Source organism: Tyto alba, unplaced genomic scaffold (assembly GCF_018691265.1).
Source record: "Tyto alba isolate M040663 unplaced genomic scaffold, T.alba_DEE_v4.0 Super-Scaffold_28, whole genome shotgun sequence".
Lineage (NCBI taxonomy): Eukaryota > Metazoa > Chordata > Aves > Strigiformes > Tytonidae > Tyto > Tyto alba.
In genome coordinates, this window is record NW_024881302.1 from 1,672,725 (window position 1) to 1,700,625 (window position 27,901).

The following is a 27,901-nucleotide window of genomic DNA, read 5'->3' on the forward strand; positions in this document are numbered from 1 at the left end:
ACCCACGGCAGGGACTGTTCTGAGAGACAACAGGCACCCACGGCAGGGACTGTTCTGAGAGACAACAGGCACCCACGGCACGGACTGTTCTGAGAGACAACAGGCACCCACGGCAGGGACTGTTCTGAGAGACAACAGGCACCCACGGCAGGGACTGTTCTGAGACAACAGGCACCCACGGCAGGGACTGTTCTGAGACAACAGGCACCCGTGGCAGGGGCTGTTCTGAGAGACAACAGGCACCCGTGGCAGGGACTGTTCTGAGAGACAACAGGCACCCGTGGCAGGGACTGTTCTGAGAGACAACAGGCACCCACGGCAGGGACTGTTCTGAGAGACAACAGGCACCCACGGCAGGGACTGTTCTGAGAGACAACAGGCACCCACGGCAGGGACTGTTCTGAGAGACAACAGGCACCCGTGGCAGGGACTGTTCTGAGAGACAACAGGCACCCACGGCAGGGACTGTTCTGAGAGACAACAGGCACCCACGGCAGGGACTGTTCTGAGAGACAACAGGCACCCACGGCAGGGACTGTTCTGAGACAACAGGCACCCACGGCAGGGACTGTTCTGAGAGACAACAGGCACCCACGGCAGGGACTGTTCTGAGACAACAGGCACCCACGGCACGGACTGTTCTGAGAGACAACAGGCACCCACGGCAGGGACTGTTCTGAGAGACAACAGGCACCCACGGCAGGGACTGTTCTGAGAGACAACAGGCACCCACAGCAGGGACTGTTCTGAGACAACAGGCACCCGTGGCAGGGACTGTTCTGAGAGACAACAGGCACCCACAGCAGGGACTGTTCTGAGAGACAACAGGCACCCACGGCAGGGACTGTTCTGAGAGACAACAGGCACCCACGGCAGGGACTGTTCTGAGAGACAACAGGCACCCACGGCAGGGACTGTTCTGAGAGACAACAGGCACCCACGGCACGGACTGTTCTGAGACAACAGGCACCCACGGCAGGGACTGTTCTGAGAGACAACAGGCACCCACGGCACGGACTGTTCTGAGACAACAGGCACCCATGGAAGGGACTGTTCTGAGACAACAGGCACCCACGGCAGGGACTGTTCTGAGAGACAACAGGCACCCACGGCAGGGACTGTTCTGAGAGACAACAGGCACCCACAGCAGGGACTGTTCTGAGACAACAGGCACCCGTGGCAGGGACTGTTCTGAGAGACAACAGGCACCCACAGCAGGGACTGTTCTGAGAGACAACAGGCACCCACGGCAGGGACTGTTCTGAGAGACAACAGGCACCCACGGCAGGGACTGTTCTGAGAGACAACAGGCACCCACGGCAGGGACTGTTCTGAGAGACAACAGGCACCCACGGCAGGGACTGTTCTGAGACAACAGGCACCCACGGCAGGGACTGTTCTGAGAGACAACAGGCACCCACGGCACGGACTGTTCTGAGAGACAACAGGCACCCACGGCACGGACTGTTCTGAGACAACAGGCACCCGTGGAAGGGACTGTTCTGAGACAACAGGCACCCACGGCAGGGACTGTTCTGAGAGACAACAGGCACCCACGGCAGGGACTGTTCTGAGAGACAACAGGCACCCGTGGCAGGGACTGTTCTGAGAGACAACAGGCACCCACGGCAGGGACTGTTCTGAGAGACAACAGGCACCCACGGCAGGGACTGTTCTGAGAGACAACAGGCACCCACGGCAGGGACTGTTCTGAGACAACAGGCACCCACGGCAGGGACTGTTCTGAGAGACAACAGGCACCCACGGCAGGGACTGTTCTGAGACAACAGGCACCCACGGCACGGACTGTTCTGAGAGACAACAGGCACCCACGGCAGGGACTGTTCTGAGAGACAACAGGCACCCACGGCAGGGACTGTTCTGAGAGACAACAGGCACCCACAGCAGGGACTGTTCTGAGACAACAGGCACCCGTGGCAGGGACTGTTCTGAGAGACAACAGGCACCCACAGCAGGGACTGTTCTGAGAGACAACAGGCACCCACGGCAGGGACTGTTCTGAGAGACAACAGGCACCCACGGCAGGGACTGTTCTGAGAGACAACAGGCACCCACGGCAGGGACTGTTCTGAGAGACAACAGGCACCCACGGCAGGGACTGTTCTGAGAGACAACAGGCACCCACTGCACGGACTGTTCTGAGACAACAGGCACCCACGGCAGGGACTGTTCTGAGAGACAACAGGCACCCACGGCACGGACTGTTCTGAGACAACAGGCACCCGTGGAAGGGACTGTTCTGAGACAACAGGCACCCACGGCAGGGACTGTTCTGAGAGACAACAGGCACCCACGGCAGGGACTGTTCTGAGAGACAACAGGCACCCACAGCAGGGACTGTTCTGAGACAACAGGCACCCGTGGCAGGGACTGTTCTGAGAGACAACAGGCACCCACAGCAGGGACTGTTCTGAGAGACAACAGGCACCCACGGCAGGGACTGTTCTGAGAGACAACAGGCACCCACGGCAGGGACTGTTCTGAGAGACAACAGGCACCCACGGCAGGGACTGTTCTGAGAGACAACAGGCACCCACGGCACGGACTGTTCTGAGACAACAGGCACCCACGGCAGGGACTGTTCTGAGAGACAACAGGCACCCACGGCACGGACTGTTCTGAGACAACAGGCACCCGTGGAAGGGACTGTTCTGAGACAACAGGCACCCACGGCAGGGACTGTTCTGAGAGACAACAGGCACCCACGGCAGGGACTGTTCTGAGAGACAACAGGCACCCACGGCAGGGACTGTTCTGAGAGACAACAGGCACCCACGGCAGGGACTGTTCTGAGACAACAGGCACCCGTGGCAGGGACTGTTCTGAGAGACAACAGGCACCCACGGCAGGGACTGTTCTGAGAGACAACAGGCACCCACGGCAGGGACTGTTCTGAGAGACAACAGGCACCCACGGCACGGACTGTTCTGAGAGACAACAGGCACCCACGGCAGGGACTGTTCTGAGAGACAACAGGCACCCACGGCACGGACTGTTCTGAGACAACAGGCACCCACGGCAGGGACTGTTCTGAGAGACAACAGGCACCCACGGCACGGACTGTTCTGAGACAACAGGCACCCGTGGAAGGGACTGTTCTGAGACAACAGGCACCCACGGCAGGGACTGTTCTGAGAGACAACAGGCACCCACGGCAGGGACTGTTCTGAGAGACAACAGGCACCCACAGCAGGGACTGTTCTGAGACAACAGGCACCCGTGGCAGGGACTGTTCTGAGAGACAACAGGCACCCACAGCAGGGACTGTTCTGAGAGACAACAGGCACCCACGGCAGGGACTGTTCTGAGAGACAACAGGCACCCACGGCAGGGACTGTTCTGAGAGACAACAGGCACCCACGGCAGGGACTGTTCTGAGAGACAACAGGCACCCACGGCAGGGACTGTTCTGAGACAACAGGCACCCACGGCAGGGACTGTTCTGAGAGACAACAGGCACCCACGGCAGGGACTGTTCTGAGAGACAACAGGCACCCACGGCAGGGACTGTTCTGAGACAACAGGCACCCACGGCACGGACTGTTCTGAGAGACAACAGGCACCCACGGCACGGACTGTTCTGAGAGACAACAGGCACCCACGGCAGGGACTGTTCTGAGACAACAGGCACCCACGGTAGGGACTGTTCTGAGAGACAACAGGCACCCACGGCAGGGACTGTTCTGAGAGACAACAGGCACCCACGGCAGGGACTGTTCTGAGAGACAACAGGCACCCACGGCACGGACTGTTCTGAGACAACAGGCACCCACGGCAGGGACTGTTCTGAGAGACAACAGGCACCCACGGCAGGGACTGTTCTGAGAGACAACAGGCACCCACGGCAGGGACTGTTCTGAGACAACAGGCACCCACGGTAGGGACTGTTCTGAGAGACAACAGGCACCCACGGCACGGACTGTTCTGAGAGACAACAGGCACCCACGGCAGGGACTGTTCTGAGACAACAGGCACCCACGGCACGGACTGTTCTGAGACAACAGGCACCCGTGGCAGGGACTGTTCTGAGACAACAGGCACCCACGGCAGGGACTGTTCTGAGACAACAGGCACCCACGGCAGGGACTGTTCTGAGACAACAGGCACCCACGGCAGGGACTGTTCTGAGACAACAGGCACCCACGGCAGGGACTGTTCTGAGAGACAACAGGCACCCACGGCACGGACTGTTCTGAGACAACAGGCACCCGTGGCAGGGACTGTTCTGAGACAACAGGCACCCACGGCAGGGACTGTTCTGAGAGACAACAGGCACCTGTGGCAGGGACTGTTCTGAGACAACAGGCACCCGTGGCAGGGACTGTTCTGAGAGACAACAGGCACCCACGGCAGGGACTGTTCTGAGAGACAACAGGCACCCACGGCAGGGACTGTTCTGAGAGACAACAGGCACCCACGGCAGGGACTGTTCTGAGACAACAGGCACCCACGGCAGGGACTGTTCTGAGACAACAGGCACCCGTGGCAGGGACTGTTCTGAGAGACAACAGGCACCCACGGCAGGGACTGTTCTGAGACAACAGGCACCCACGGCAGGGACTGTTTTGAGACAACAGGCACCCACGGCAGGGACTGTTCTGAGAGACAACAGGCACCCACGGCACGGACTGTTCTGAGACAACAGGCACCCGTGGCAGGGACTGTTCTGAGACAACAGGCACCCACGGCAGGGACTGTTCTGAGAGACAACAGGCACCTGTGGCAGGGACTGTTCTGAGACAACAGGCACCCACGGCAGGGACTGTTCTGAGAGACAACAGGCACCCACGGCAGGGACTGTTCTGAGAGACAACAGGCACCCACGGCAGGGACTGTTCTGAGAGACAACAGGCACCCACGGCAGGGACTGTTCTGAGAGACAACAGGCACCCACGGCAGGGACTGTTCTGAGAGACAACAGGCACCCGTGGCAGGGACTGTTCTGAGAGACAACAGGCACCCACGGCAGGGACTGTTCTGAGAGACAACAGGCACCCACGGCAGGGACTGTTCTGAGAGACAACAGGCACCCACGGCAGGGACTGTTCTGAGACAACAGGCACCCACGGCAGGGACTGTTCTGAGAGACAACAGGCACCCACGGCAGGGACTGTTCTGAGACAACAGGCACCCACGGCACGGACTGTTCTGAGAGACAACAGGCACCCACGGCAGGGACTGTTCTGAGAGACAACAGGCACCCACGGCAGGGACTGTTCTGAGAGACAACAGGCACCCACAGCAGGGACTGTTCTGAGACAACAGGCACCCACGGCAGGGACTGTTCTGACAGACAACAGGCACCCACAGCAGGGACTGTTCTGAGAGACAACAGGCACCCACGGCAGGGACTGTTCTGAGAGACAACAGGCACCCACGGCAGGGACTGTTCTGAGAGACAACAGGCACCCACGGCAGGGACTGTTCTGAGAGACAACAGGCACCCACGGCAGGGACTGTTCTGAGAGACAACAGGCACCCACGGCACGGACTGTTCTGAGACAACAGGCACCCACGGCAGGGACTGTTCTGAGAGACAACAGGCACCCACGGCACGGACTGTTCTGAGACAACAGGCACCCGTGGAAGGGACTGTTCTGAGACAACAGGCACCCACGGCAGGGACTGTTCTGAGAGACAACAGGCACCCACGGCAGGGACTGTTCTGAGAGACAACAGGCACCCACAGCAGGGACTGTTCTGAGACAACAGGCACCCGTGGCAGGGACTGTTCTGAGAGACAACAGGCACCCACAGCAGGGACTGTTCTGAGAGACAACAGGCACCCACGGCAGGGACTGTTCTGAGAGACAACAGGCACCCACGGCAGGGACTGTTCTGAGAGACAACAGGCACCCACGGCAGGGACTGTTCTGAGAGACAACAGGCACCCACGGCAGGGACTGTTCTGAGACAACAGGCACCCACGGCAGGGACTGTTCTGAGAGACAACAGGCACCCACGGCACGGACTGTTCTGAGACAACAGGCACCCGTGGAAGGGACTGTTCTGAGACAACAGGCACCCACGGCAGGGACTGTTCTGAGAGACAACAGGCACCCACGGCAGGGACTGTTCTGAGAGACAACAGGCACCCGTGGCAGGGACTGTTCTGAGAGACAACAGGCACCCACGGCAGGGACTGTTCTGAGAGACAACAGGCACCCACGGCAGGGACTGTTCTGAGAGACAACAGGCACCCACGGCAGGGACTGTTCTGAGACAACAGGCACCCACGGCAGGGACTGTTCTGAGAGACAACAGGCACCCACGGCAGGGACTGTTCTGAGACAACAGGCACCCACGGCACGGACTGTTCTGAGAGACAACAGGCACCCACGGCAGGGACTGTTCTGAGAGACAACAGGCACCCACGGCAGGGACTGTTCTGAGAGACAACAGGCACCCACAGCAGGGACTGTTCTGAGACAACAGGCACCCGTGGCAGGGACTGTTCTGAGAGACAACAGGCACCCACAGCAGGGACTGTTCTGAGAGACAACAGGCACCCACGGCAGGGACTGTTCTGAGAGACAACAGGCACCCACGGCAGGGACTGTTCTGAGAGACAACAGGCACCCACGGCAGGGACTGTTCTGAGAGACAACAGGCACCCACGGCAGGGACTGTTCTGAGAGACAACAGGCACCCACGGCACGGACTGTTCTGAGACAACAGGCACCCACGGCAGGGACTGTTCTGAGAGACAACAGGCACCCACGGCACGGACTGTTCTGAGACAACAGGCACCCGTGGAAGGGACTGTTCTGAGACAACAGGCACCCACGGCAGGGACTGTTCTGAGAGACAACAGGCACCCACGGCAGGGACTGTTCTGAGAGACAACAGGCACCCACAGCAGGGACTGTTCTGAGACAACAGGCACCCGTGGCAGGGACTGTTCTGAGAGACAACAGGCACCCACAGCAGGGACTGTTCTGAGAGACAACAGGCACCCACGGCAGGGACTGTTCTGAGAGACAACAGGCACCCACGGCAGGGACTGTTCTGAGAGACAACAGGCACCCACGGCAGGGACTGTTCTGAGAGACAACAGGCACCCACGGCAGGGACTGTTCTGAGAGACAACAGGCACCCACGGCACGGACTGTTCTGAGACAACAGGCACCCACGGCAGGGACTGTTCTGAGAGACAACAGGCACCCACGGCACGGACTGTTCTGAGACAACAGGCACCCGTGGAAGGGACTGTTCTGAGACAACAGGCACCCACGGCAGGGACTGTTCTGAGAGACAACAGGCACCCACGGCAGGGACTGTTCTGAGAGACAACAGGCACCCACGGCAGGGACTGTTCTGAGACAACAGGCACCCGTGGCAGGGACTGTTCTGAGAGACAACAGGCACCCACGGCAGGGACTGTTCTGAGAGACAACAGGCACCCACGGCACGGACTGTTCTGAGAGACAACAGGCACCCACGGCACGGACTGTTCTGAGAGACAACAGGCACCCACGGCAGGGACTGTTCTGAGAGACAACAGGCACCCACGGCACGGACTGTTCTGAGACAACAGGCACCCACGGCAGGGACTGTTCTGAGAGACAACAGGCACCCACGGCACGGACTGTTCTGAGACAACAGGCACCCGTGGAAGGGACTGTTCTGAGACAACAGGCACCCACGGCAGGGACTGTTCTGAGAGACAACAGGCACCCACGGCAGGGACTGTTCTGAGAGACAACAGGCACCCACAGCAGGGACTGTTCTGAGAGACAACAGGCACCCACGGCAGGGACTGTTCTGAGAGACAACAGGCACCCACAGCAGGGACTGTTCTGAGAGACAACAGGCACCCACGGCAGGGACTGTTCTGAGAGACAACAGGCACCCACGGCAGGGACTGTTCTGAGAGACAACAGGCACCCACGGCAGGGACTGTTCTGAGAGACAACAGGCACCCACGGCAGGGACTGTTCTGAGACAACAGGCACCCACGGCAGGGACTGTTCTGAGAGACAACAGGCACCCACGGCAGGGACTGTTCTGAGAGACAACAGGCACCCACGGCAGGGACTGTTCTGAGACAACAGGCACCCACGGCACGGACTGTTCTGAGAGACAACAGGCACCCACGGCAGGGACTGTTCTGAGAGACAACAGGCACCCACGGCAGGGACTGTTCTGAGACAACAGGCACCCACGGTAGGGACTGTTCTGAGAGACAACAGGCACCCACGGCAGGGACTGTTCTGAGAGACAACAGGCACCCACGGCAGGGACTGTTCTGAGAGACAACAGGCACCCACGGCACGGACTGTTCTGAGACAACAGGCACCCACGGCAGGGACTGTTCTGAGAGACAACAGGCACCCACGGCAGGGACTGTTCTGAGAGACAACAGGCACCCACGGCAGGGACTGTTCTGAGACAACAGGCACCCACGGCAGGGACTGTTCTGAGACAACAGGCACCCACGGTAGGGACTGTTCTGAGAGACAACAGGCACCCACGGCACGGACTGTTCTGAGAGACAACAGGCACCCACGGCAGGGACTGTTCTGAGACAACAGGCACCCACGGCACGGACTGTTCTGAGACAACAGGCACCCGTGGCAGGGACTGTTCTGAGACAACAGGCACCCACGGCAGGGACTGTTCTGAGACAACAGGCACCCACGGCAGGGACTGTTCTGAGACAACAGGCACCCACGGCAGGGACTGTTCTGAGACAACAGGCACCCACGGCAGGGACTGTTCTGAGAGACAACAGGCACCCACGGCACGGACTGTTCTGAGACAACAGGCACCCGTGGCAGGGACTGTTCTGAGACAACAGGCACCCACGGCAGGGACTGTTCTGAGAGACAACAGGCACCTGTGGCAGGGACTGTTCTGAGACAACAGGCACCCGTGGCAGGGACTGTTCTGAGAGACAACAGGCACCCACGGCAGGGACTGTTCTGAGAGACAACAGGCACCCACGGCAGGGACTGTTCTGAGAGACAACAGGCACCCACGGCAGGGACTGTTCTGAGACAACAGGCACCCGTGGCAGGGACTGTTCTGAGAGACAACAGGCACCCACGGCAGGGACTGTTCTGAGACAACAGGCACCCACGGCAGGGACTGTTTTGAGACAACAGGCACCCACGGCAGGGACTGTTCTGAGAGACAACAGGCACCCACGGCACGGACTGTTCTGAGACAACAGGCACCCGTGGCAGGGACTGTTCTGAGACAACAGGCACCCACGGCAGGGACTGTTCTGAGAGACAACAGGCACCTGTGGCAGGGACTGTTCTGAGACAACAGGCACCCGTGGCAGGGACTGTTCTGAGAGACAACAGGCACCCACGGCAGGGACTGTTCTGAGAGACAACAGGCACCCACGGCAGGGACTGTTCTGAGAGACAACAGGCACCCACGGCAGGGACTGTTCTGAGAGACAACAGGCACCCACGGCAGGGACTGTTCTGAGAGACAACAGGCACCCACGGCAGGGACTGTTCTGAGAGACAACAGGCACCCGTGGCAGGGACTGTTCTGAGACAACAGGCACCCACGGCAGGGACTGTTCTGACAGACAACAGGCACCCACGGCACGGACTGTTCTGAGACAACAGGCACCCACGGCAGGGACTGTTCTGAGACAACAGGCACCCGTGGCAGGGACTGTTCTGAGAGACAACAGGCACCTGTGGCAGGGACTGTTCTGAGAGACAACAGGCACCCACGGCAGGGACTGTTCTGAGAGACAACAGGCACCCGTGGCAGGGACTGTTCTGAGAGACAACAGGCACCCACGGCAGGGACTGTTCTGACAGACAACAGGCACCCACGGCACGGACTGTTCTGAGACAACAGGCACCCGTGGCAGGGACTGTTCTGAGAGACAACAGGCACCCACGGCAGGGACTGTTCTGAGAGACAACAGGCACCCACGGCAGGGACTGTTCTGAGAGACAACAGGCACCCACGGCAGGGACTGTTCTGAGACAACAGGCACCCGTGGCAGGGACTGTTCTGAGAGACAACAGGCACCCACGGCAGGGACTGTTCTGAGACAACAGGCACCCACGGCAGGGACTGTTCTGAGACAACAGGCACCCACGGCAGGGACTGTTCTGAGAGACAACAGGCACCCACGGCACGGACTGTTCTGAGACAACAGGCACCCGTGGCAGGGACTGTTCTGAGACAACAGGCACCCACGGCAGGGACTGTTCTGAGAGACAACAGGCACCTGTGGCAGGGACTGTTCTGAGACAACAGGCACCCGTGGCAGGGACTGTTCTGAGAGACAACAGGCACCCACGGCAGGGACTGTTCTGAGAGACAACAGGCACCCACGGCAGGGACTGTTCTGAGAGACAACAGGCACCCACGGCAGGGACTGTTCTGAGAGACAACAGGCACCCACGGCAGGGACTGTTCTGAGAGACAACAGGCACCCACGGCAGGGACTGTTCTGAGAGACAACAGGCACCCGTGGCAGGGACTGTTCTGAGACAACAGGCACCCACGGCAGGGACTGTTCTGACAGACAACAGGCACCCACGGCAGGGACTGTTCTGAGACAACAGGCACCCACGGCAGGGACTGTTCTGAGACAACAGGCACCCGTGGCAGGGACTGTTCTGAGAGACAACAGGCACCTGTGGCAGGGACTGTTCTGAGAGACAACAGGCACCCACGGCAGGGACTGTTCTGAGAGACAACAGGCACCCACGGCAGGGACTGTTCTGAGAGACAACAGGCACCCACGGCAGGGACTGTTCTGAGAGACAACAGGCACCCACGGCAGGGACTGTTCTGAGACAACAGGCACCCACGGCAGGGACTGTTCTGAGAGACAACAGGCACCCACGGCAGGGACTGTTCTGAGAGACAACAGGCACCCACGGCAGGGACTGTTCTGAGAGACAACAGGCACCCACGGCAGGGACTGTTCTGAGACAAGAGGCACCCACGGCAGGGACTGTTCTGAGAGACAACAGGCACCCACGGCAGGGACTGTTCTGAGACAACAGGCACCCACGGCAGGGACTGTTCTGAGAGACAACAGGCACCCACGGCATGGACTGTTCTGAGAGACAACAGGCACCCACGGCAGGGACTGTTCTGAGAGACAACAGGCACCCACGGCATGGACTGTTCTGAGACAACAGGCACCCACGGCAGGGACTGTTCTGAGACAACAGGCACCCACGGCACGGACTGTTCTGAGACAACAGGCACCCACGGCAGGGACTGTTCTGAGAGACAACAGGCACCCACGGCAGGGACTGTTCTGAGACAACAGGCACCCACGGCAGGGACTGTTCTGAGAGACAACAGGCACCCACGGCAGGGACTGTTCTGAGACAACAGGCACCCACGGCAGGGACTGTTCTGAGAGACAACAGGCACCCACGGCAGGGACTGTTCTGAGCAGCTCTCTGGGCTTCTCTTCACCCTTGTGCAGACCTTCCCTCTGGGCCTCCAGCATCCACAACACCCTCTGTCTGGAGTTAAACCTCCCACCCACTGAGAACCATCCCCTTGCTTGTCTTAAGACCGCTCCTAACTCATTTAAGGCCCTACTTCCAGCCCTGGAAGAGACCAAACCATCAAGGAGAAGCTTCTTGAGGACACCAACCTTTACAGTGCTGTCCACAGCGCCGGAGAAGAGGCGGCCCCTGGAGACGGCGAGGGCAGTGACGCTGCCCTGGTGTCGCAGCAGCGTCTGAGTGCAGATCATGTTGTCCATGCTCCACACCTGCGGGCACAGGGGAGGCGTGAGCCGCGCCAGCGGCACGGGGCTCTGGCACAACCCCGAGCACCAGGAGGGACGGGGGATGCCGAGCGCCACGGGCTTCGAGGCAAGTGGCACAAATGAAATACGAGGCCAAGTGGCACGTGGGGATGGGCATCCCTTTCCCCGCTTTCCCTCAAGGCTGTCTCCGGTTTAAGAACAGTGTCAAATACACAGATGCAGCTGCACAGCTCTGGACACGTACCCTGAGAGACCGGTCATACGATGCACTGAAGACTTTGGTTTGATCCGGCGTGGAGATGACAGCGAGGGCGTAGACCGTGCCCACGTGCCCGGTCAGCGTGCGGACTTGTTCCTTTGTCTCTATATCCCAGACCTGCGGGAGGAGAGCAGGGCTCAGAGGTTGCACTGGGCTGCAGGCCCCCCAGCTTCTGCTCGGAGAGGTGTTTTCCACCTCCACGCACACCTCCAGAGTGGGTGCTGCGCGCCCAGGCCCCGGCTGTGCCACAAAAGGGACCGGCAGAGCCACGCCACCCATCTCCTTCCTCCTCTCCCCTGACCTCAAGCCCACAAAGGCACCAAACCCCGCAGCCCTTACGTGGATGAGGTTCTCATAGGTGCCGCACACGATGTGGTGGTTTGTCACGGCGATGGAGTAGACGCTGCCTCCTGACGTCTGCAGCACGTGGACACACTCCAAGTTGCGGATGTCCCAGATCTGAAAGAGATGCCGGAGCGAAAGCGGGGTGAGATCCATGCAGGGACCCTCCTCAGGAGGGGGAGCTCCCTCGACGCTGTTCTCCAGCCACGCGCAGTGTCAGCCTGGCTCCACGTGCGCCCAGATCACATCTTTAAGGACAAATCTGTCCGGCTGGGAACGTTCAGTGCTGATGACCACAAAGTCCTGCTGTCTTATTTAGCTGCCCAGCTTTGAACATCCCGGCTGAAAAAGTTGTGGAGATTGTACACCCTTTTGTGCGTGACTAGGCACACACGTGCACACACAACCCAGAGCCTGACAGCACTGAAAACGGACGCAGACAAATGACCCGGGATTTATTAACACCGAGGAGGGCAGCTTCAAATTCTCTCGTGTCACCCAGATGCTGAGAGGTGAACTATTCATCAAAGCCTGAGGCAACACAGATCGAGGGCGTTTGGGAAACCACACACAGATTGATGGTAACGCTGCAGCCAGACAGTGACCTTCTCCTCTTATCAGCAGGACTGTCAGCGCAGATATCGCTGCGGAGGCAGCGTGAGGCGCCACGGCTGCGAGGCCGCCTTTTATCTCGGCGAGCATCCCCCCCGGGCAGCTGCGCTCCCAAGGACCGGCCAGAGGCCAGGCCTTTGTGCCTGCAAAGATGCGATCAGCGCAGGAAAATCCAGCGCGTCAGCACACGCGACAGCCGTGCTCTCGCATCCTGGCAGCTACCTCTGGTCCTGCTCCGCCAACCCACGCTGCAGAATGCAGACCTGCAGAGGCACGGGGAGAGCCAACGACTTGCAGTTGCCGCGAGTCTCAGGGTCCCACCTTGATTGTTTGGTAAGATCCGCTGTAGAGATAGTTTTGAGAAGCCACCAGCGCTCGCACCCAGTGATTGAGACCTGTCAGTTCCTTCTTCAGTTTGAGCTCGGTACCTACAATATCCCAGACCTGTGGAAAGCACAACCCCCCCCCCCCCAGACACGGAGGAGAGTCTCAGCAGGCCGGGGCAGTGGTGGGGCAGAGCAGGTCAGGGCCCAGCTCGGGAGCCAGGCGCTGCCCAGCCCTGCCCAGCCAGCAAGGAAAGGCCCTACCAGCTCACTAAGCGGAACCTCGGGCTGGCTCTCCTGCCCGGTGGGAATTCCCTGAACCCACTGACTTGCAGAGAAAATAATACAATAACTATGCTGAATAAGCATGTTCCTTGAGGGCCTGGGAGAGCTAGCTTGGAGCCAGCATCACCACCGGCAGAGACCCTTCCCTAGCAGAGCCATGGGCTTGAAACACCTAAACCAAATCCACAGTAAAGAACCGCGCTGGACTTCCACTGCCTGCCACAAAGCTCCGTTCCTGCAGCTCCTGGGAAACCACGGCCAAACCCTCCCCGGTACACAGGGACCGACAGATCTCACCCTGCCACCCCGAGCCTTCTCGGCTCCTCTGGCAGAAAGGGGCTGGGGATGACAAAAACAAAAGGCCCCAAGCTCTCCTTCTGCCTAGTGCTGTCTCATTGCTCCTCCAGCCCTGCGTGCTCTCTAGGCGGCTGAACCACTCCAGGCCCCAGATAAAGAAAAGAGCATGCGCCCTCTTACAGATGGATGGTCCCATAAGCCGTCTCACCAGGAGCTGGAAGCAGAACCAAGGGAATCTAGCCAAGGCTTTAAAGGGCAACTTGCAAAGCTGTTCCCTGATTTTTGGCGTGCTTTAGGTAAAGAATGCGGATTCAAGATCCTTTGGAGGGGGTTTCAAAACAGGCAGCCTGAATCCTCAGCCAATTCTGGACCCAGACACGATTCCCAATGGTCTGAGTAGTTCTGCTGGGGGCCCAAGGACACACACATGCTCAGCAACTGCCAAGATACTCCACGGGCAGTCGCAGGTTTACAGAGTTAGAAGAAACAAGGTGTTTTTTCAGCCAGGTCCCGGAACATCTTTGACTGCAGCACAGAGCACAGGCTAAACCTCTACAGTGCTGGCTGCTCTGTGTAGCTTTGCTTCTTTGTGTGGCACAGGAGAGCATAGCAACAAGGTCACCTACAGACCAAAATGCCACTTTCTTCCTGTTTGGACACTGCTGCCTGACAGTTTGTGCTATCGGTCCCCAACCAGGCCAAGAGGAGCCACCCCAGAACTCTCCCTACCTTGATGGCTTTGAGAGAGCCGCTGAACAGCATGTTGTGTGAGGAGACCAAAGTGCAAACAGGATTGTCATGTGCTCGGATCGTGTTCACTTTCTGCAGGTTTTGAATATCCCAGACCTGCAAAGGAGAAGAGCGCCCGTGAGGGGCCGGGGGGGGGGTCCCTTGTGCTGAAGCCCCTTTGTCTCTGGAGGCCGGCAATCAGACACAGGCAAGACCAGAGGCAGGACAGGGCGCCTGTATGAGCCACTCTCCTGGCCTGATCAGGACTAACTGCCCTGTCCCAGCTCAGAGCACCAGCCTCCTGCTCCCCACGCAGGAGCGGGGAGTGGGAAATCCAGCCTGCAGGAATCACCCAGATCCACCCCGCGAGGAACTTGGCTGAAGGCAGTGGGTAAAGCACACACGGGTTATCAGCCTTACACCACCAGCAGCTGCAGAGCCTTGTAGAAAAAAGGATGCAGGTCCCTTGCTCTACAAGAGCCCGGGGCTGGCCTGTAGATCTCACATCCCGACTGTGAAGCGGAGCAGGGCTCCTGGGTACTCACAATAATGGTGCAGTCAGCAGAGCCGCTGTACAGCTTGTTCCTGTAATGTCACCAGAAAACAAAAGGAGGTCAGCAAGGGAGAGCAACGCGTGCAGGGTCCCAGCTCGTTCCCAGGCACCATGCTGGGCGAGGAGCTGCACTCTCACAGCCTCACTGGGCCAAGACTAAACACACCGGCCCCAGGAGCGGAGCCCAGGTCTCGTGGGCAGGCCAGGCTGGATTGGTCTGTCGAGCCGGAGGCCAGGCACCCCACTGGTGACCAGGGAAGGAAGCCAAGACAGCAGGAGAAGCCAAAGAGATACGCTCTTTGTCAATTTTTAAAGAGCAAAGAGGCAAGATGTGCCTCTCGTGTACAATCTCAGCACGTGCAGGACCAAGGATAGGAATTGTAGGGGCGTGCTCTGGAGCCCCAGCGCTCTCCCCCTCTCTCCCGCAGGGCCAGGTGTCCCTCTCCACTCACCCCTGGATGCAGAGAGCCAGTACAATTCCATCGTGACCCTCCAAGGTCTTTTGGCACTTGTATGTGGTACAGGTATCCCACACCTAACAGGAAACACAAGTCAGCAGGGGCTCACACGCCGGCAGACAGAGCAGCTGGGGACCCGGGCAGGATGTCAGCAAAGCCACAAAAGCACCAAAATGAGGAAACAGGCTGTCACCTGAGCACCTGCCTTCCGGGCTCCCAGGCAGAGATAAGCTTGTCTAGGAAAGGAAATTTACTGCCAAGGGTCAGGTTAAAGTTAACGAGACACTGGACAGCGGCACGCATCAGCCCTCTCCAGCTCTGCCTTCCGCAGCCCAGGCCAACACCACACACGGAACCAGGGAAGCAGCTCTTGGGCTCCTGCTTTAGCAATTCAGACCCTGTCCTAGGGCTCCCGTGGCACAGCACAGCCTCTCCGGCACTGCAAAGGTCCTCCCCGCCGAGCACACGCTGCTCTCTCGGGAAAGGGAACACGGGAATGTGCGCCCAGAGCAGCCAGGACAGGGGAGAAAGCTGTTTTCTTTCAATAAAGTGCAGCAACATCCATTTTCTTCTACGTGGCTCTTCCCATGGCTCAAAGAAACTAAGTCAAAGCTCTGCTCCTGGCAGGGCTAGTCGCGGCAGCCGGCGTGGCTCCCCAGCCCAGGCGTCAGCCACCACGGCGACGCTGGGAACTGTTGTTTAGGTTGCACTGGAGCAGTGCTGTCAGTCTGAGTTACTGGAAACAGGACAAAGGAAAACAAACAGGCCATAAAATGGAAAAAGGACACATCTGATCAGGGAGAAATGGGTTTTTTCCTGAGATGACTTTTTATAATAAGGGTAAACAAAATCAGAAGCCAAAATAGGCTTGAATGCCCTAGACACCATATAAAGCAAAACCAGCAGCAGCAGGGATGAGATTCTAATCAGGGCTTATGCAAAAACCACTATTTGTCTCTCGATTTCACTAGCACGTCATGCTTCTTTGCCAAGAATTTTGCCCAACTATAATTGCAAAGAATCATTTAAGATTCTTTGGGAGAAACTTGGGGAAGTGACATCCCCCCCCACCCCATAAACTGCAACTCAGCTTCTGTCTCACCCGAAGCACATTTCCAAATGCAGAAGATACACAGAAGATGCAAGCTCTCACCTTAATGGTTTTGTCTGAAGAGCCGCTGAAGAGCAAGTCTCCTATGGAGTAAACACACAAACACCAGACAGGGCCCTGGTGTCCCACAAAGGTCCCCTTGCACTTGAAGATCTGCTGAGGATCATAGGCTACGGAAACAAGAGGGCGGGTGAGAGGTGGGAGAATAGTGCTGCTCCACGTCACGGTGCGTGCGGAGGGGACCGCGAGCTCCCTGCACTGGCCCAGCAGGTCCTTCTCCTTGCACTTCACGCTGTCACAGGCCAGAAGGAACCGTGAGACCCTCCTGGTCTGGCTGGAAGGTCTCATGTCCCACCCTTACAGCTCATGGACTCAGCACCGCTCTGAGCCCCAGGCTCACCTCCCTAATGCAACTCCCGGGCTGCACCTAGGGAGGCCTGAGGTGCAGAGCCCACTTGACATCTCCCCCCAGCAGCCAATAACCCTGCAGCACCGGGAGTTGCCCTCTGGCCAGTGCTTCTGGCAAACCCTCCCACCAGTATTTTCCTCCTTGCAGCAGCAGTGACCCTGTGAATAAATTACTGCTGCGCCCAGTGATGACTCTTACTTTGCATATCTGTGACCTCGCCTAAAAGGGCTCATAGAACCATCGCCCCAAACCCAGCCCGAGAGGATGAAAACCACAGGTGTACTCACATCCAAGGATGCCCATGTTGAGCCGAGCATTGATGTGGGAGAGCTCATCCTGAAAAACAGAACAAGCTGCATGAGCTGCAGCAAGACCAGCCTGGGGACGGCTTTACGACTGTCCCCCTCCACTGCTGAAACCACTCTTGCCTTGGACAGGGCTGGACTCCCTGTGAAGGCCCTCCCTCAGCAGCTGACTCATTCTCTGATCCGGGGTCTCCTGCTCTAGGACTCTACGCATACATCCCTCTGTCACCTCCCTCCAGAGCCCACGGGGCTCTGACAGCATCTCAGCCCCGCATGAAACTCTTCAGTATTCAGGTGGGCACAGAAATACCTTTCCAAATATACTGTCCTTGCTCTGCCATTCACCAGACTGCTAAAAATAATCAAATTGGTTACGGGGATGGCTTGCGCAGCTGGGCTCCTGAAGCCCACTTTGCTGGAGGAGAATTGGAAGGTCTTTTTTTAGTCTCCTCCAGAGTCCGGTCCCTCTTGCGTCCATGGCGACCCTCTCCATTAGTATGCTTAGGTGAGCCAGGGCGAGCTCCTCCTAATCAGTACATCCAGTGGGATGCAGTCTGCCCAAACTAGGGAGGAATGTCTATCCAACATCAGCGCTTGAATAATGTCCAAAATCATGAGCCAGCTTTCACTCCCAGTTTGTTAGCGGAGATCTGCTTATCTTCCTGCTTTCTCTGCAGGAAGGGAGAAGGGCATGCTGTCCCTGGCTAGTATAAAAGACAGAGGAGTGCCCAGGCTTCGGAGCAGAGGACTCTCTCCTTGCTGCAGGGGTCATTTCCTCTGTTACCACATGTCCAGAGGAGCAACAGGCTGAGGAAAGGTAGCAAAACCAGCTAAAATAGCAGCCCAGACGCAGTGACCAGACTGTGCTCACTGAGCTGCTTTTAACTCAGCCTAGAGGAATCCTTCCCCTAGACCCCAGCTGCAGTGAAAGCAAACCAAACCCGGGGTGAGCAGAGGCAGCAAGCAGGAGGGAACCCCAAAGACTCCCCCCGCTGCAGAAGAAGCCTAACTAGTAGCAGAGCCAGCTAACTGCATGCAATCCCTACTCCACCCCGGGGCCCGGCCCCCTCCTCACGTTCAGCATGGAGGCGTCCCTGCGGAACTCCATCAGGTCCTCGCTCAGCTTGCTCTGGTTCTCGTCCAGCACATCTGCAAGAGATGGACAGGCCCATTGTCACTGCCAAGTTGGTGACAGCGTCCAGGGGAACAGGCGGAGGACACCTGCTGCCACCTAACCTCTGAAAAAGGAGGGAGGAGAACCCACTGCTATTATCAGCAGGGAAAAGCAGAAGGGTGTCTGCTACTCAAACCCAAATTGTACTTGGACGCTGAAAACCAGGGGAATTTCAGAGCCAAGACAGGGCTGGGCACAGCAAAGGTGTCCAGGAACCATGCTCGCTCCAGGATGGCTGCATTGTTGGCTGTTCGACTTGCTGATTTTTACAGGGGCCTGTGCACATGGACTGTGCAGGAAAACATCACAGGAGAAAGGTGGTAGCTGCCTGCAGACATTTCTAGGACTTGCCACGTGACTGGCGACTGCAGGATTAGGTCCCATAATGTTCTGGCAGCAGAGAAGTTGGAACCCCTATTTGTTCTTCTGCAAGGGATATCTGAACCTCCCGAAGCCTGCTCAGCAACAGTTTTAAACATGGAATGAATCCTGTAAATGCACCACCCTAGCAAAGAGCTGCCCTGTCCCCACGGCTCTGACCACAGAGCTCAGCCGGCGCAGACTCACCAAACTTGAGCTCCAGGTTCTTCTCCAGCTGGTCGATTTTCTCGGAGAGCTTCCCCAGCATGGAGCGCAGGAAGGCGATTTCCTGGTCCTTCTGGGCCATTGCCACCTGCATCTCATGGAAGCGATCGTCTGTCTGCTGCAGGAACTCCTTCAGACCCTCGAACTTGCACGTCTCCAAGTGGGTCTCATAAGTGTCTTGATTTCCTATGAACGTACACCTACAAGGGGAAGGCAGACGCTGGCTGGAGCAGGGCTCACGCCTCGGCGGGAGGTGGGAGGCCTCTGTGGGTCCCCGGTGGTTCCTCTCCTCCTACCAGGAGCAGTGGTACTGTGGTTCACCATCCTGCTGGGTGTAGGCAACTGCAGGGCGACAGAGAGGCCAAGCAGCTCCCGTTCTTCCAGCCAGGGCATTGGCCCCAAACTGAACCACCCGACTGTCTGTCTAGGTAGCTGCAAGGAAGAGCAGATCTCGGGCAAGAGACAGAACGTGGTGTCAGTTCATGTGCTCACCAGGAGTCCAATTTAAGAGCCGTCAAAACCAATGGAAAAAGCTGCAGCTGACCTCCGCAGGTGCTGACTTGGGCCTGCAGCACGGCAGGGAGTCAGGGCTGCTCTGTCAGGACTTGCCTTGCTCTGCTTCTGCCGAGACATCTCTTCTGGACAGTAACCTTAGCTGTGCATCCTGCAGGGAACCCCCAGCCCGGGCCGCACGCCTGCTTGGGTGACAATCAGCCCTCCGAGGCTGGTCAGCACTTCCCTTGCCCTGGGAGAAGGACTGCTTTGAGACACTGTCACGGTGCTCGAATTACTCGTCCTCCTCCCTGCGTGGCTCTGGCCACAACCACCGCTCTCTGACTCTCCTCCAGCTGGTTCTTCAGCCTACGCACCTCACCCTCCTCCTCGGCTGCCAGCAGGGCTTGCAGCTGGGCAGCGTGACCTGCCTGTTCTCAACAAAAAGCTCGGGGGCTGCCTTCTGCAAGCCCTGCAAGCCTGATCGCAGCCTCGGGCCAGTGCACAGCACTGGGTAGAGCTGCTCAGAGCCCACGGGGCTATCCCAAAGCAGCAGTAGCTGAAAAGCAGCTCAGAAAAGAGCTCAGTGCATCCTTCCCTCTACAAAGCACCAGCTCCTTACCCGTATTTGGAGTGGGGACACTTTATGTGCTCGCACTCTTTCAGATGTGCCTCCAGGTTCATTTTCAGGAGAGGTGGGCAGCTGGGGTTATTGGGGCAGCGAACCGGCCTGTAATCACAGCTGCTTTCATGATCCCTGCCCATGGAGAGAAGCAAAAGGAGGGAAAATCAGTGATAAGCAAAAATTAATGGGAACAACACAGATCATCAGTAAAGGAGCAAACCAGCCCTGTGATACTGTCAGGTGATCGAAAGCCTCCTGCTCCAAGACTGAAATTACAGCTTTAAATTCTCATTTGGCCAGTAAGTTGAGAGTAGTAACAGGCCACATTTATGCAGGAAACATCTGCAGCTGATGGGCTGAGCCTTCAGACAGCTATCAACAGCCAGGTGATAGGCAAGACAGCGAATGCATTTAGGATGGGGAGGGAGATAGACTGCAGATTCCTAGGATATAACCAGGATAACTCCTCTTACAAAAAGAATCCCAAGGTCTCTGCTTGATCACAGCCACAGTGTTTCCACCCAGGTGTGAGTGGCTGCTTCCACAGTGTATCCCCTGTCCCGACGCCGAGACGCTCATCTGGGAGCAGAGAGCAGCATCCTTTCCCTGAGACCTACCCAACTGCCATCATCCTGAGACTGAGACAGTGGAAAGAATTGTCCCCTCAAGTCACCCTGCCCATTCCCACAGCCCCGCACACCCCAGCAGAGCACTGCTGGCAGGAGCTGCGCTGTCCCCAGGAGCCGCAGGGCAGCTCAGAAATAACAACAGATTGCTGGTGGCGGAGCCCTTTCCCTGGAGAGGCTGCACGCTGGTAACAAGCCACTTACTTCCTGGCACTCAGTTTAATTGTAAATGGACATCCACGGGGGTCCACCTCGAAGGCAGCGGGCTTGCTGCTGGCTGCAGGCCGGCAGCCATACTTGCAGTGAATGAAGAGCTCCCCGATCTGCTCAGCCACCGCAATGTTGTTAACCACTACGGTCAGTTTGGCGTTGTCCACGGGGCACTTCTCTGCCAGGTGGAGAAGCAAAAGAGAGAGTCAGCAAGGACCGAGACACTGCAGGAGCACTTCCAAGAGCTTCTGTGTGGAGATTTTATTCTTTTGCCTTCTCTGGCCAAGACAGCCAACTCCCAGATGGGTCGCAATGGAACCAGCCGTGAATATTCACACAAGGTCTGCAAGCCACTATCTCTGGTTTGTGTTGGGGCCTGGTGAAAAGTCACAGTTCATGTTAACCCATGATAATTTGAGCTCGTTGCCAATGAAAGGTGGCCACCCTAACTCAGACTACCTTGTGCTTGATGAAGTGTGACAGTATTCACAGGCGGTGACCCCAGATCAGCAGATGCCCCACACGTAACCCGTTCCCCCCACCCAGAGGGACACACTGCAGGCCAGGGATGCTGCAGTGAAGCAAAGACACGAGCTTTGAGGGCAGGAGCAAAACTGAGCAACTCAGGATTGCAACTGCAAAGCGTTTTGCTCCAAATCTGTTGCTTGGGATTGACATAGCACAACACGGTGACTGGGAATTAGCATGCAAAGCAGAGGGACCCCTCACATGTGGAAGATGAACACCTTAAGGCAGAAAGAGTTGCTGTTTTGCTGCACTCCCCAGGGCCTGCTGTTCTGGTAATACGAATGGCTTGGCTTTGTGCTGAACAACGGCTTTCCAAGAGGGGCACAGGCTCATGCCAGATAAAGTCTTTTTTGTAGCAGAGAGTCCAAACCAAGCAGGAGCGGGTTAGGCCAGGCCAGCAGCCAGACACTTGGGCTCCATCAGGTTTCTGGAAGGGCTGGGTGAGCTAAAGCAGCTCTGTGTGCTGCTGTGCACAGGCTCAGTCAGTGGCCAGAGAGCTGGCACTAACGGGGTGGGGAGGAAGGGTTTGATGGGTCTCTGCCAAACACGGCCCCCCCGTTCCTTAGACAGGCAGCCACCGAAAGCTTTCTGCCTGGAATCAGTGGGTCAGCTCTGGGCGAGACAGGTATTATCCTGGGATTATCCATCACATATTCTAGGATTTGAGAACATCCTGTGCCCAGGAGCTGGGCCCAGCTTTCTAGTTCCCATGCTACAGCGCGTACCATCAGAGCTCGGAGCTGCACAGCCACCCCAGCCCCTCACTGCTGCAGTGGCAGCCTGGGCCTGACAGCTTGTTTTAAGCCCTTCAGACATCTTTCTGTGGGTTTCTTTTTAAGTGAAAGCAAACAAACCAGAAAAGAACAGCGTTTTGGCTGCATCACACAGGAACAGTTCTGTACTCACCAGATGTTAAGGCACATCTTCTACAAAATGTGTGCTGTGGAGACAAAGAGGAACAACAGTGTCACCGTAAACATTATCAGACAAATTATTCCTCGTGGCTAATGATGGGAAAGGTGGGAGATACCAAAGCCTGTGGCTCAGGGGCCTCAGCAGCTGTTCTGGCTGCTCAGCGCGCTCCAGTCTGCACCACAGGGCAAAAACCAGCTGCTTGCTCAGGCAGCTGAGAGTGCAACACGGGGCCTGTTCCTGAGGAGGATTAAGCACACGGACTGAAGGTTGGAGGGTTTGCCCCGTTCAGGATCAGGCCACGACCACAGTGCAAGCCAAAGCCAGGGGCATGTTCTGCCGCGCCCTGATATTCCTACCCTCCAAGTCTGCATGAGGTTTCTCTACTTCACCCTCCACTTTAGTCCGTGCCGTTCCTCTCATTTCCCTGAGAAGTCCTCAAGGGGAAGAGCAAGGGGAAGCCTTGCCTCTCCCTGTCCTTGGCCAGCCAGCCCATCACATATATCTCTCTGTAGCTCTTCTAACGTAGCTGAAGCTGTCCTGCTGTCAGGTGGATGGGACAGCTGGTCTGTAAACCCATTAAATGCACTGTAAATTTTGCCACTTTAAATAGCTCGCTCTGTCTCTGTTCTTACAGCAGAAATGTATGCTAACAATTTAACTTGATAAAGTAGCAAACACAATCTAGCATGCTAATGAATATAACGACTGGAACAAAGGCTGCAGCATCTCACTGGTCCTGAACCTGCCCCCCGGGCTCCCTGGAGCCTCCTCAGCCACATTCCCAGGCCACAGGGCCAGCGTTTGGCAGCAGCGCTGGAGAGGCTGCAAGTCACTCTTCAGAGCTGTTATCTGCCGCCCTGCTCACGCGGCCCTTTCCTGCCCTGCACAGCTGCATGGTGCTCTCTCCAGAGCCGCCAAACCAGGACTGCAAATGAAGCCAGTCTGCTTCCTGCAGTGGTGTTTTTTTTTTTTTTTTTTTTTTTTTTTTTCCGTATTAACCAGTAATTTCAGCATTGCCACGAAGAGCTGCTTACTGAAATGGTGCAGCGAAACTGCACCAACTTGTAGCACCTTTGGGGGTAGCATCCTCACTGCAATAAACAATCCTGCTCTCTGCTTTTGTTGCTGCAGTTCCATCCTAGCAATCAGAAGCATGTCAGAAGCATTAGAGAGCCCGCCACGAAGCCATCTTTCTTCACATGTAGCACAGAAGCAGGAATAATACACAGGTTCTATTAAATCCCAGTGAAAAGGCATACAGAAGAATATTCATAACACTCTGTGCCTTTCATTAGAGGATCTCAAATCCCTTTGCAAACGTTAACTAAATGAAGCTTCAGACCATTCCTGTTTTATGAGAAGCTTTCTTCAAAACTGAAGAGCAGCCATTCCTGGGGTGCCCAGGAGGCAGCAGCACTCTGCAGAGCCCTTCAGGACAGGGAACGAGGAGTTTTAGACCTCACTGAAGCCACACCAGGGAGACCGAACGGGGCCAGGACAGGGTGGCTGACAGTGCAGCTCCTCTGGGAAAAGCTGCCTGATTTAAGCAAGGCTTAAAGAAGCAGCTAACTGCAGAGTGCTCTACATACCACACGGCAGACTGGTTCAGAGCACATGTCCATCAGCGTCTCTGCTCCTACGCTGGCCGGGCTTCCCCAGTCAGGGGCTGCCTCCTCTTTGCTCACTAAGGCTGACAGTCACTGGGGCCAGTCAGGGCTTGGCTATAGCGCACACAGGACGTCTGTGGAGCCCACGCTCCTGATTTGGGAGAGCACTGCCTTACCCCACAGGTTGTGATGACTGGATCCTTAAACACACTACAGCACAGTTGGCAGCACAGCTTCACGGACGGTTGTTCAGCAAACACCAGTGGCTCCTGAAGAGGAGGAGAGAAAGGGGCAGAGAGAGCACAAGGATTAGTCCAAATGCAAGAGCCTCCAGCTCTGCAGAAGGAACAAAACAACTCTTCAACCGTGAGCCTCGGGGAGCTCAGGGCACAGGGCATGCTAAGGATTTCATTATCTCGAAATAAACTTTTGTCTGGATCTGCTGACCTCCAGTGTGTAGGAGGAAGGGGAAGAATGAACTTGGGAATGGCTGGAGACCCTCAGCTCAGCACAAACTGGGGGCCACCAGCATCTGGCAGGATCAGGACCTGACAGCAAACTGCACAGACCAACTTCTTTGCCAGAGTGACTCAAGTCACCAGAACTGCGTGAGCTGTACTGTCTGGTACTTTTTGCTTGGCTGGACTGAACAGTGCGCTGACAAAAATGTTCCCTGGACTAAGCCTGAAACTTAAAAGCAATTTTAAAACAGCTTGCCCTTTTGGATTTTTGAAACATCCTGAAGGAAGGACTCTTTCATGCCCTTATGAAGCAGAAACAACACTGTTTCTGCTGCAGTGGGCCCATCTCTCCAGTTTCATTTACCAGCTAAGACTGCCGGAGCAGGGGCTCTGAGCACGTCCTCCCGGAGCAGCACAGCTCTCCGCTCCCTGCCAGAGCAGGGCTTCACATTTCAGAGCATTGCAAATTAATCGCTGCAGTTTGGTCTGTCTTTTCATCCTGCGCTGCTCTCAGAAACGCAAACACAACCCCCTGGGTTCCTAAACATGAAACACACACTTTTATCCCAGATCTGCGGCAAAATGCCGCCTGACCTTGTATGTGCCCTGTCTGGGGTTAGTTACTGGGTCACAAGCTAAGCTCAGCTTAGAAGTGTTCTCCCGCAACAAGAGTCACAGGTGGACAATTCCTTGAACCCTCCTGGGGCTTACAATCAAGTCAGTGGGGTGCCACGCAGCCCTAAATGCAGGATGGGGCTCTGAATCAGTGGGGAATTGTATTAGTCTTGCTGCCTGGGGCTAGACCACCAACCTAAAGACTTGCAACCCCCTGCAGCAGAGCCAGGGAATCACACATGATGTTTCAAAGACTTATAAGAAGCAGAAAAGCCTCACCATTGTCCTCCCTTTACAGACAGCGAAATGGTACAGAAGGAAGCAAAGTAACTTGCAGAACCCGGTGGTGGAAACAAAATTAAAACCAGGAGTCCTGACAGCCAGGCTTTTAGTTGCCTGACATCATAAAAAATCTGCCCATGATAGCTCTGTGTAGTCACAAGAGTCCACCAAGTTACTCTTCTGACACTGAACTTCCTAATACTGCTCCTTCAGACAATCCCAAATACCTACTGGCTCCTCCTCTTCCTCATGGAGTGAGAACGTCGAGCGCAAGGACATGTTGGACTCAGAGTGCAATGAACGGACGGAGATAGCAGAGTCAGAGCGGCGTGGGGTGCTGATCGGAGGCTTCAAAGAGATAAAAACCAGTTCTTGTTATTCCAAATAACTCCCCTGGCTCCAAAACCCTATGCACAGAGACTTCAAGTCCAGTCCCCCCCTCCACAAAACTCAGCTGCTCCATTTGTTCATCCACTCTGCCAAGCTGCGTTGAGTGACCCGTAGAAGCCGGGGAACACTGCACCGTGCTCAGAGACAGGACAGGCATCATTCAGCTTTAGCTTACTAAACCAAGCTGACATCGAAATTCCACGCACGTAACTCTCTCAAAGGTGCGTTCGTTTGTATACTTACCGCGCGCAACCGCAAAGCAACGGTCTGGAAGAATTAATCCTTCACAGCTTTGTAAATCTCTCCCAGAGACAGCTACCAGCTTCTGCAATTCCTACAACCTCTGCAGCAGCAGCACTTGTTGTTTCACTCGCTATCTAACTTCTGCCAAGTTTCTTTGCGTAAGTGTGGAGACTTCCTTCTATTCAATTCAGTAACAGACCGGCTTTGTCGCTTCCTGCTCGGGAGGGGAGAGCTAAGTGGACATCGCCTGCACCAATCAACAAAAACCCCCCTGGTTGCGGCGGCCTTGGGATTGGCTTTGAGGGAATGCTGCCGCTGGAATATTAACCAGCAGCACATCTCTAAGGGTGGAATATCAACCAGCAGCGTGTAGCCAAGATGCAATTTGGCGTCAGAGAGAAACTGGAGACTCTTCAGACCGTGGGGTGATTGACGTGGGGGCCTAGTGCAGCTGGTAGCACGGCCACTGCTGGGTTACTCTGGAAGAGCTGCTGCTGGCAGACTGGGAAGAGCGCAGAGAGATGCAATAAGGGTCTTCAAGGAGCGGAACAAATGGGCTGACAAAGAAATGGGAGAATGGAGCCGTAACCTTCAGACACTTAGCACCGAGAGATGCCCAATGGCCAGGCTGCCTGCACCTGCATGCATCACACCTAGATGTGGCTTGATCGTAGCCTACCTCATCGCAAACTCTGAGAAGTGCTGGCTGGAAGGAGCTCTGGAGCTCGCTGGCGCTGCTGCCCCCTCCGAGAGGGGCTCTCCCTGGCCCTGGACCAGGTCAGCCCTGGCACTGCCCAGCTGGAACGGGGAAAGCTGCACGGACAAGACTCTGGTGCTCCTGGTTCCTGCTTTGCGCTAACTTGTGAGCAAAACATTTTTGTTTGTTTTGTTTTTTGGTTTTTTTTTTCCTCACGTTCAATCTGAACCTCCCAAGCCACATTTTCTGTGCTTGCCCTGGGTGAAAGTGTGTGACATCAGACCCAAGGACGGACAAAAGCAATGTAGGAGGCCAGTGGGGCAGTCAGGAAATTCAGCAAGGAAAGATATAAGATGAGGTTCAGAGACTGCTGCCTTCCTCGGAGACAAACTACACTGCAGTCTGAGTGCAGTGCTTGCTGGGCTGCAGAAGAGGAGCAGACCAGGATCCTGCTGGTTCTTCACACTGCTCTGCTTCTTAATTTTTATGATACTGGGATCCTAGGAGCTCAGAAATGCTGCATCTGCTCAGAAACTAAAGCATAAAGCTCCTTTTCTTAAAGACGGCATATTTATTGGCTAAATATGTAAACCTTGAGGAGGAATGGTTATAACAAGGTAAATCAATTTTATGCGTGTCCATTAATTTTATTATTTTCCTCCACTAGTAACAGAAGTTATTAGAATAACAAGAATGACTGTGCATAGTTGCCATTCTGGAGGTGACGCAGAGATCAGGGCAGCCAAGGCAGGCTCTGCAGCGAGGCAGTTTTATCAAGGGCAATATCCTGTGTAGATCACCAACGGAGAGGGGAGGACTGCAGCCCAAGAGCACTTGCAGGAGGCAGAGGCGTGAGAGAAAACCTTGCTAAGCCCGTGCAACACTGCGGGCTCCGTGTCCTGGCTGGGCTAATGCTGGTGTTAACCACGCAGGAGAGAAGTTGATGTGCTGAGAAAGATCACTCCACCTGGGCTGCGGAGACAACTCCGAATGGCAGAGGTGGGTGGGGGCATTCACTGCCCCTCGAG

At 56.4% G+C, this 27,901-nt stretch overlaps 1 protein-coding gene across 3 annotated transcripts in view; it reads right to left on the minus strand.

Moving 5' to 3' along the window:
- TRAF7 (TNF receptor associated factor 7) overlaps positions 1 to 27,901 on the minus strand; it is a 47,327-nt gene that overhangs the window by 917 nt on the left and 18,509 nt on the right. For 2 of the 3 annotated variants that reach the window (XM_042798301.1, XM_042798300.1), the window contains exons 5-20: positions 25,775 to 25,891; positions 24,362 to 24,454; positions 22,570 to 22,603; positions 21,130 to 21,313; positions 20,297 to 20,431; positions 19,165 to 19,382; positions 18,499 to 18,572; positions 17,406 to 17,454; positions 16,752 to 16,879; positions 15,593 to 15,675; positions 15,133 to 15,172; positions 14,588 to 14,704; positions 13,275 to 13,397; positions 12,339 to 12,458; positions 11,985 to 12,116; positions 11,624 to 11,743 (exon numbers count right to left, since the gene is read on the minus strand). In XM_042798301.1, coding sequence (XP_042654235.1) covers positions 11,624 to 11,743; positions 11,985 to 12,116; positions 12,339 to 12,458; positions 13,275 to 13,397; positions 14,588 to 14,704; positions 15,133 to 15,172; positions 15,593 to 15,675; positions 16,752 to 16,879; positions 17,406 to 17,454; positions 18,499 to 18,572; positions 19,165 to 19,382; positions 20,297 to 20,431; positions 21,130 to 21,313; positions 22,570 to 22,603; positions 24,362 to 24,454; positions 25,775 to 25,891 — 1,767 coding nt within the window. The remainder of the gene's footprint in view (positions 1 to 11,623; positions 11,744 to 11,984; positions 12,117 to 12,338; positions 12,459 to 13,274; positions 13,398 to 14,587; positions 14,705 to 15,132; positions 15,173 to 15,592; positions 15,676 to 16,751; positions 16,880 to 17,405; positions 17,455 to 18,498; positions 18,573 to 19,164; positions 19,383 to 20,296; positions 20,432 to 21,129; positions 21,314 to 22,569; positions 22,604 to 24,361; positions 24,455 to 25,774; positions 25,892 to 27,901) is intronic. The other variant, XM_042798302.1, reaches the window with a different exon arrangement.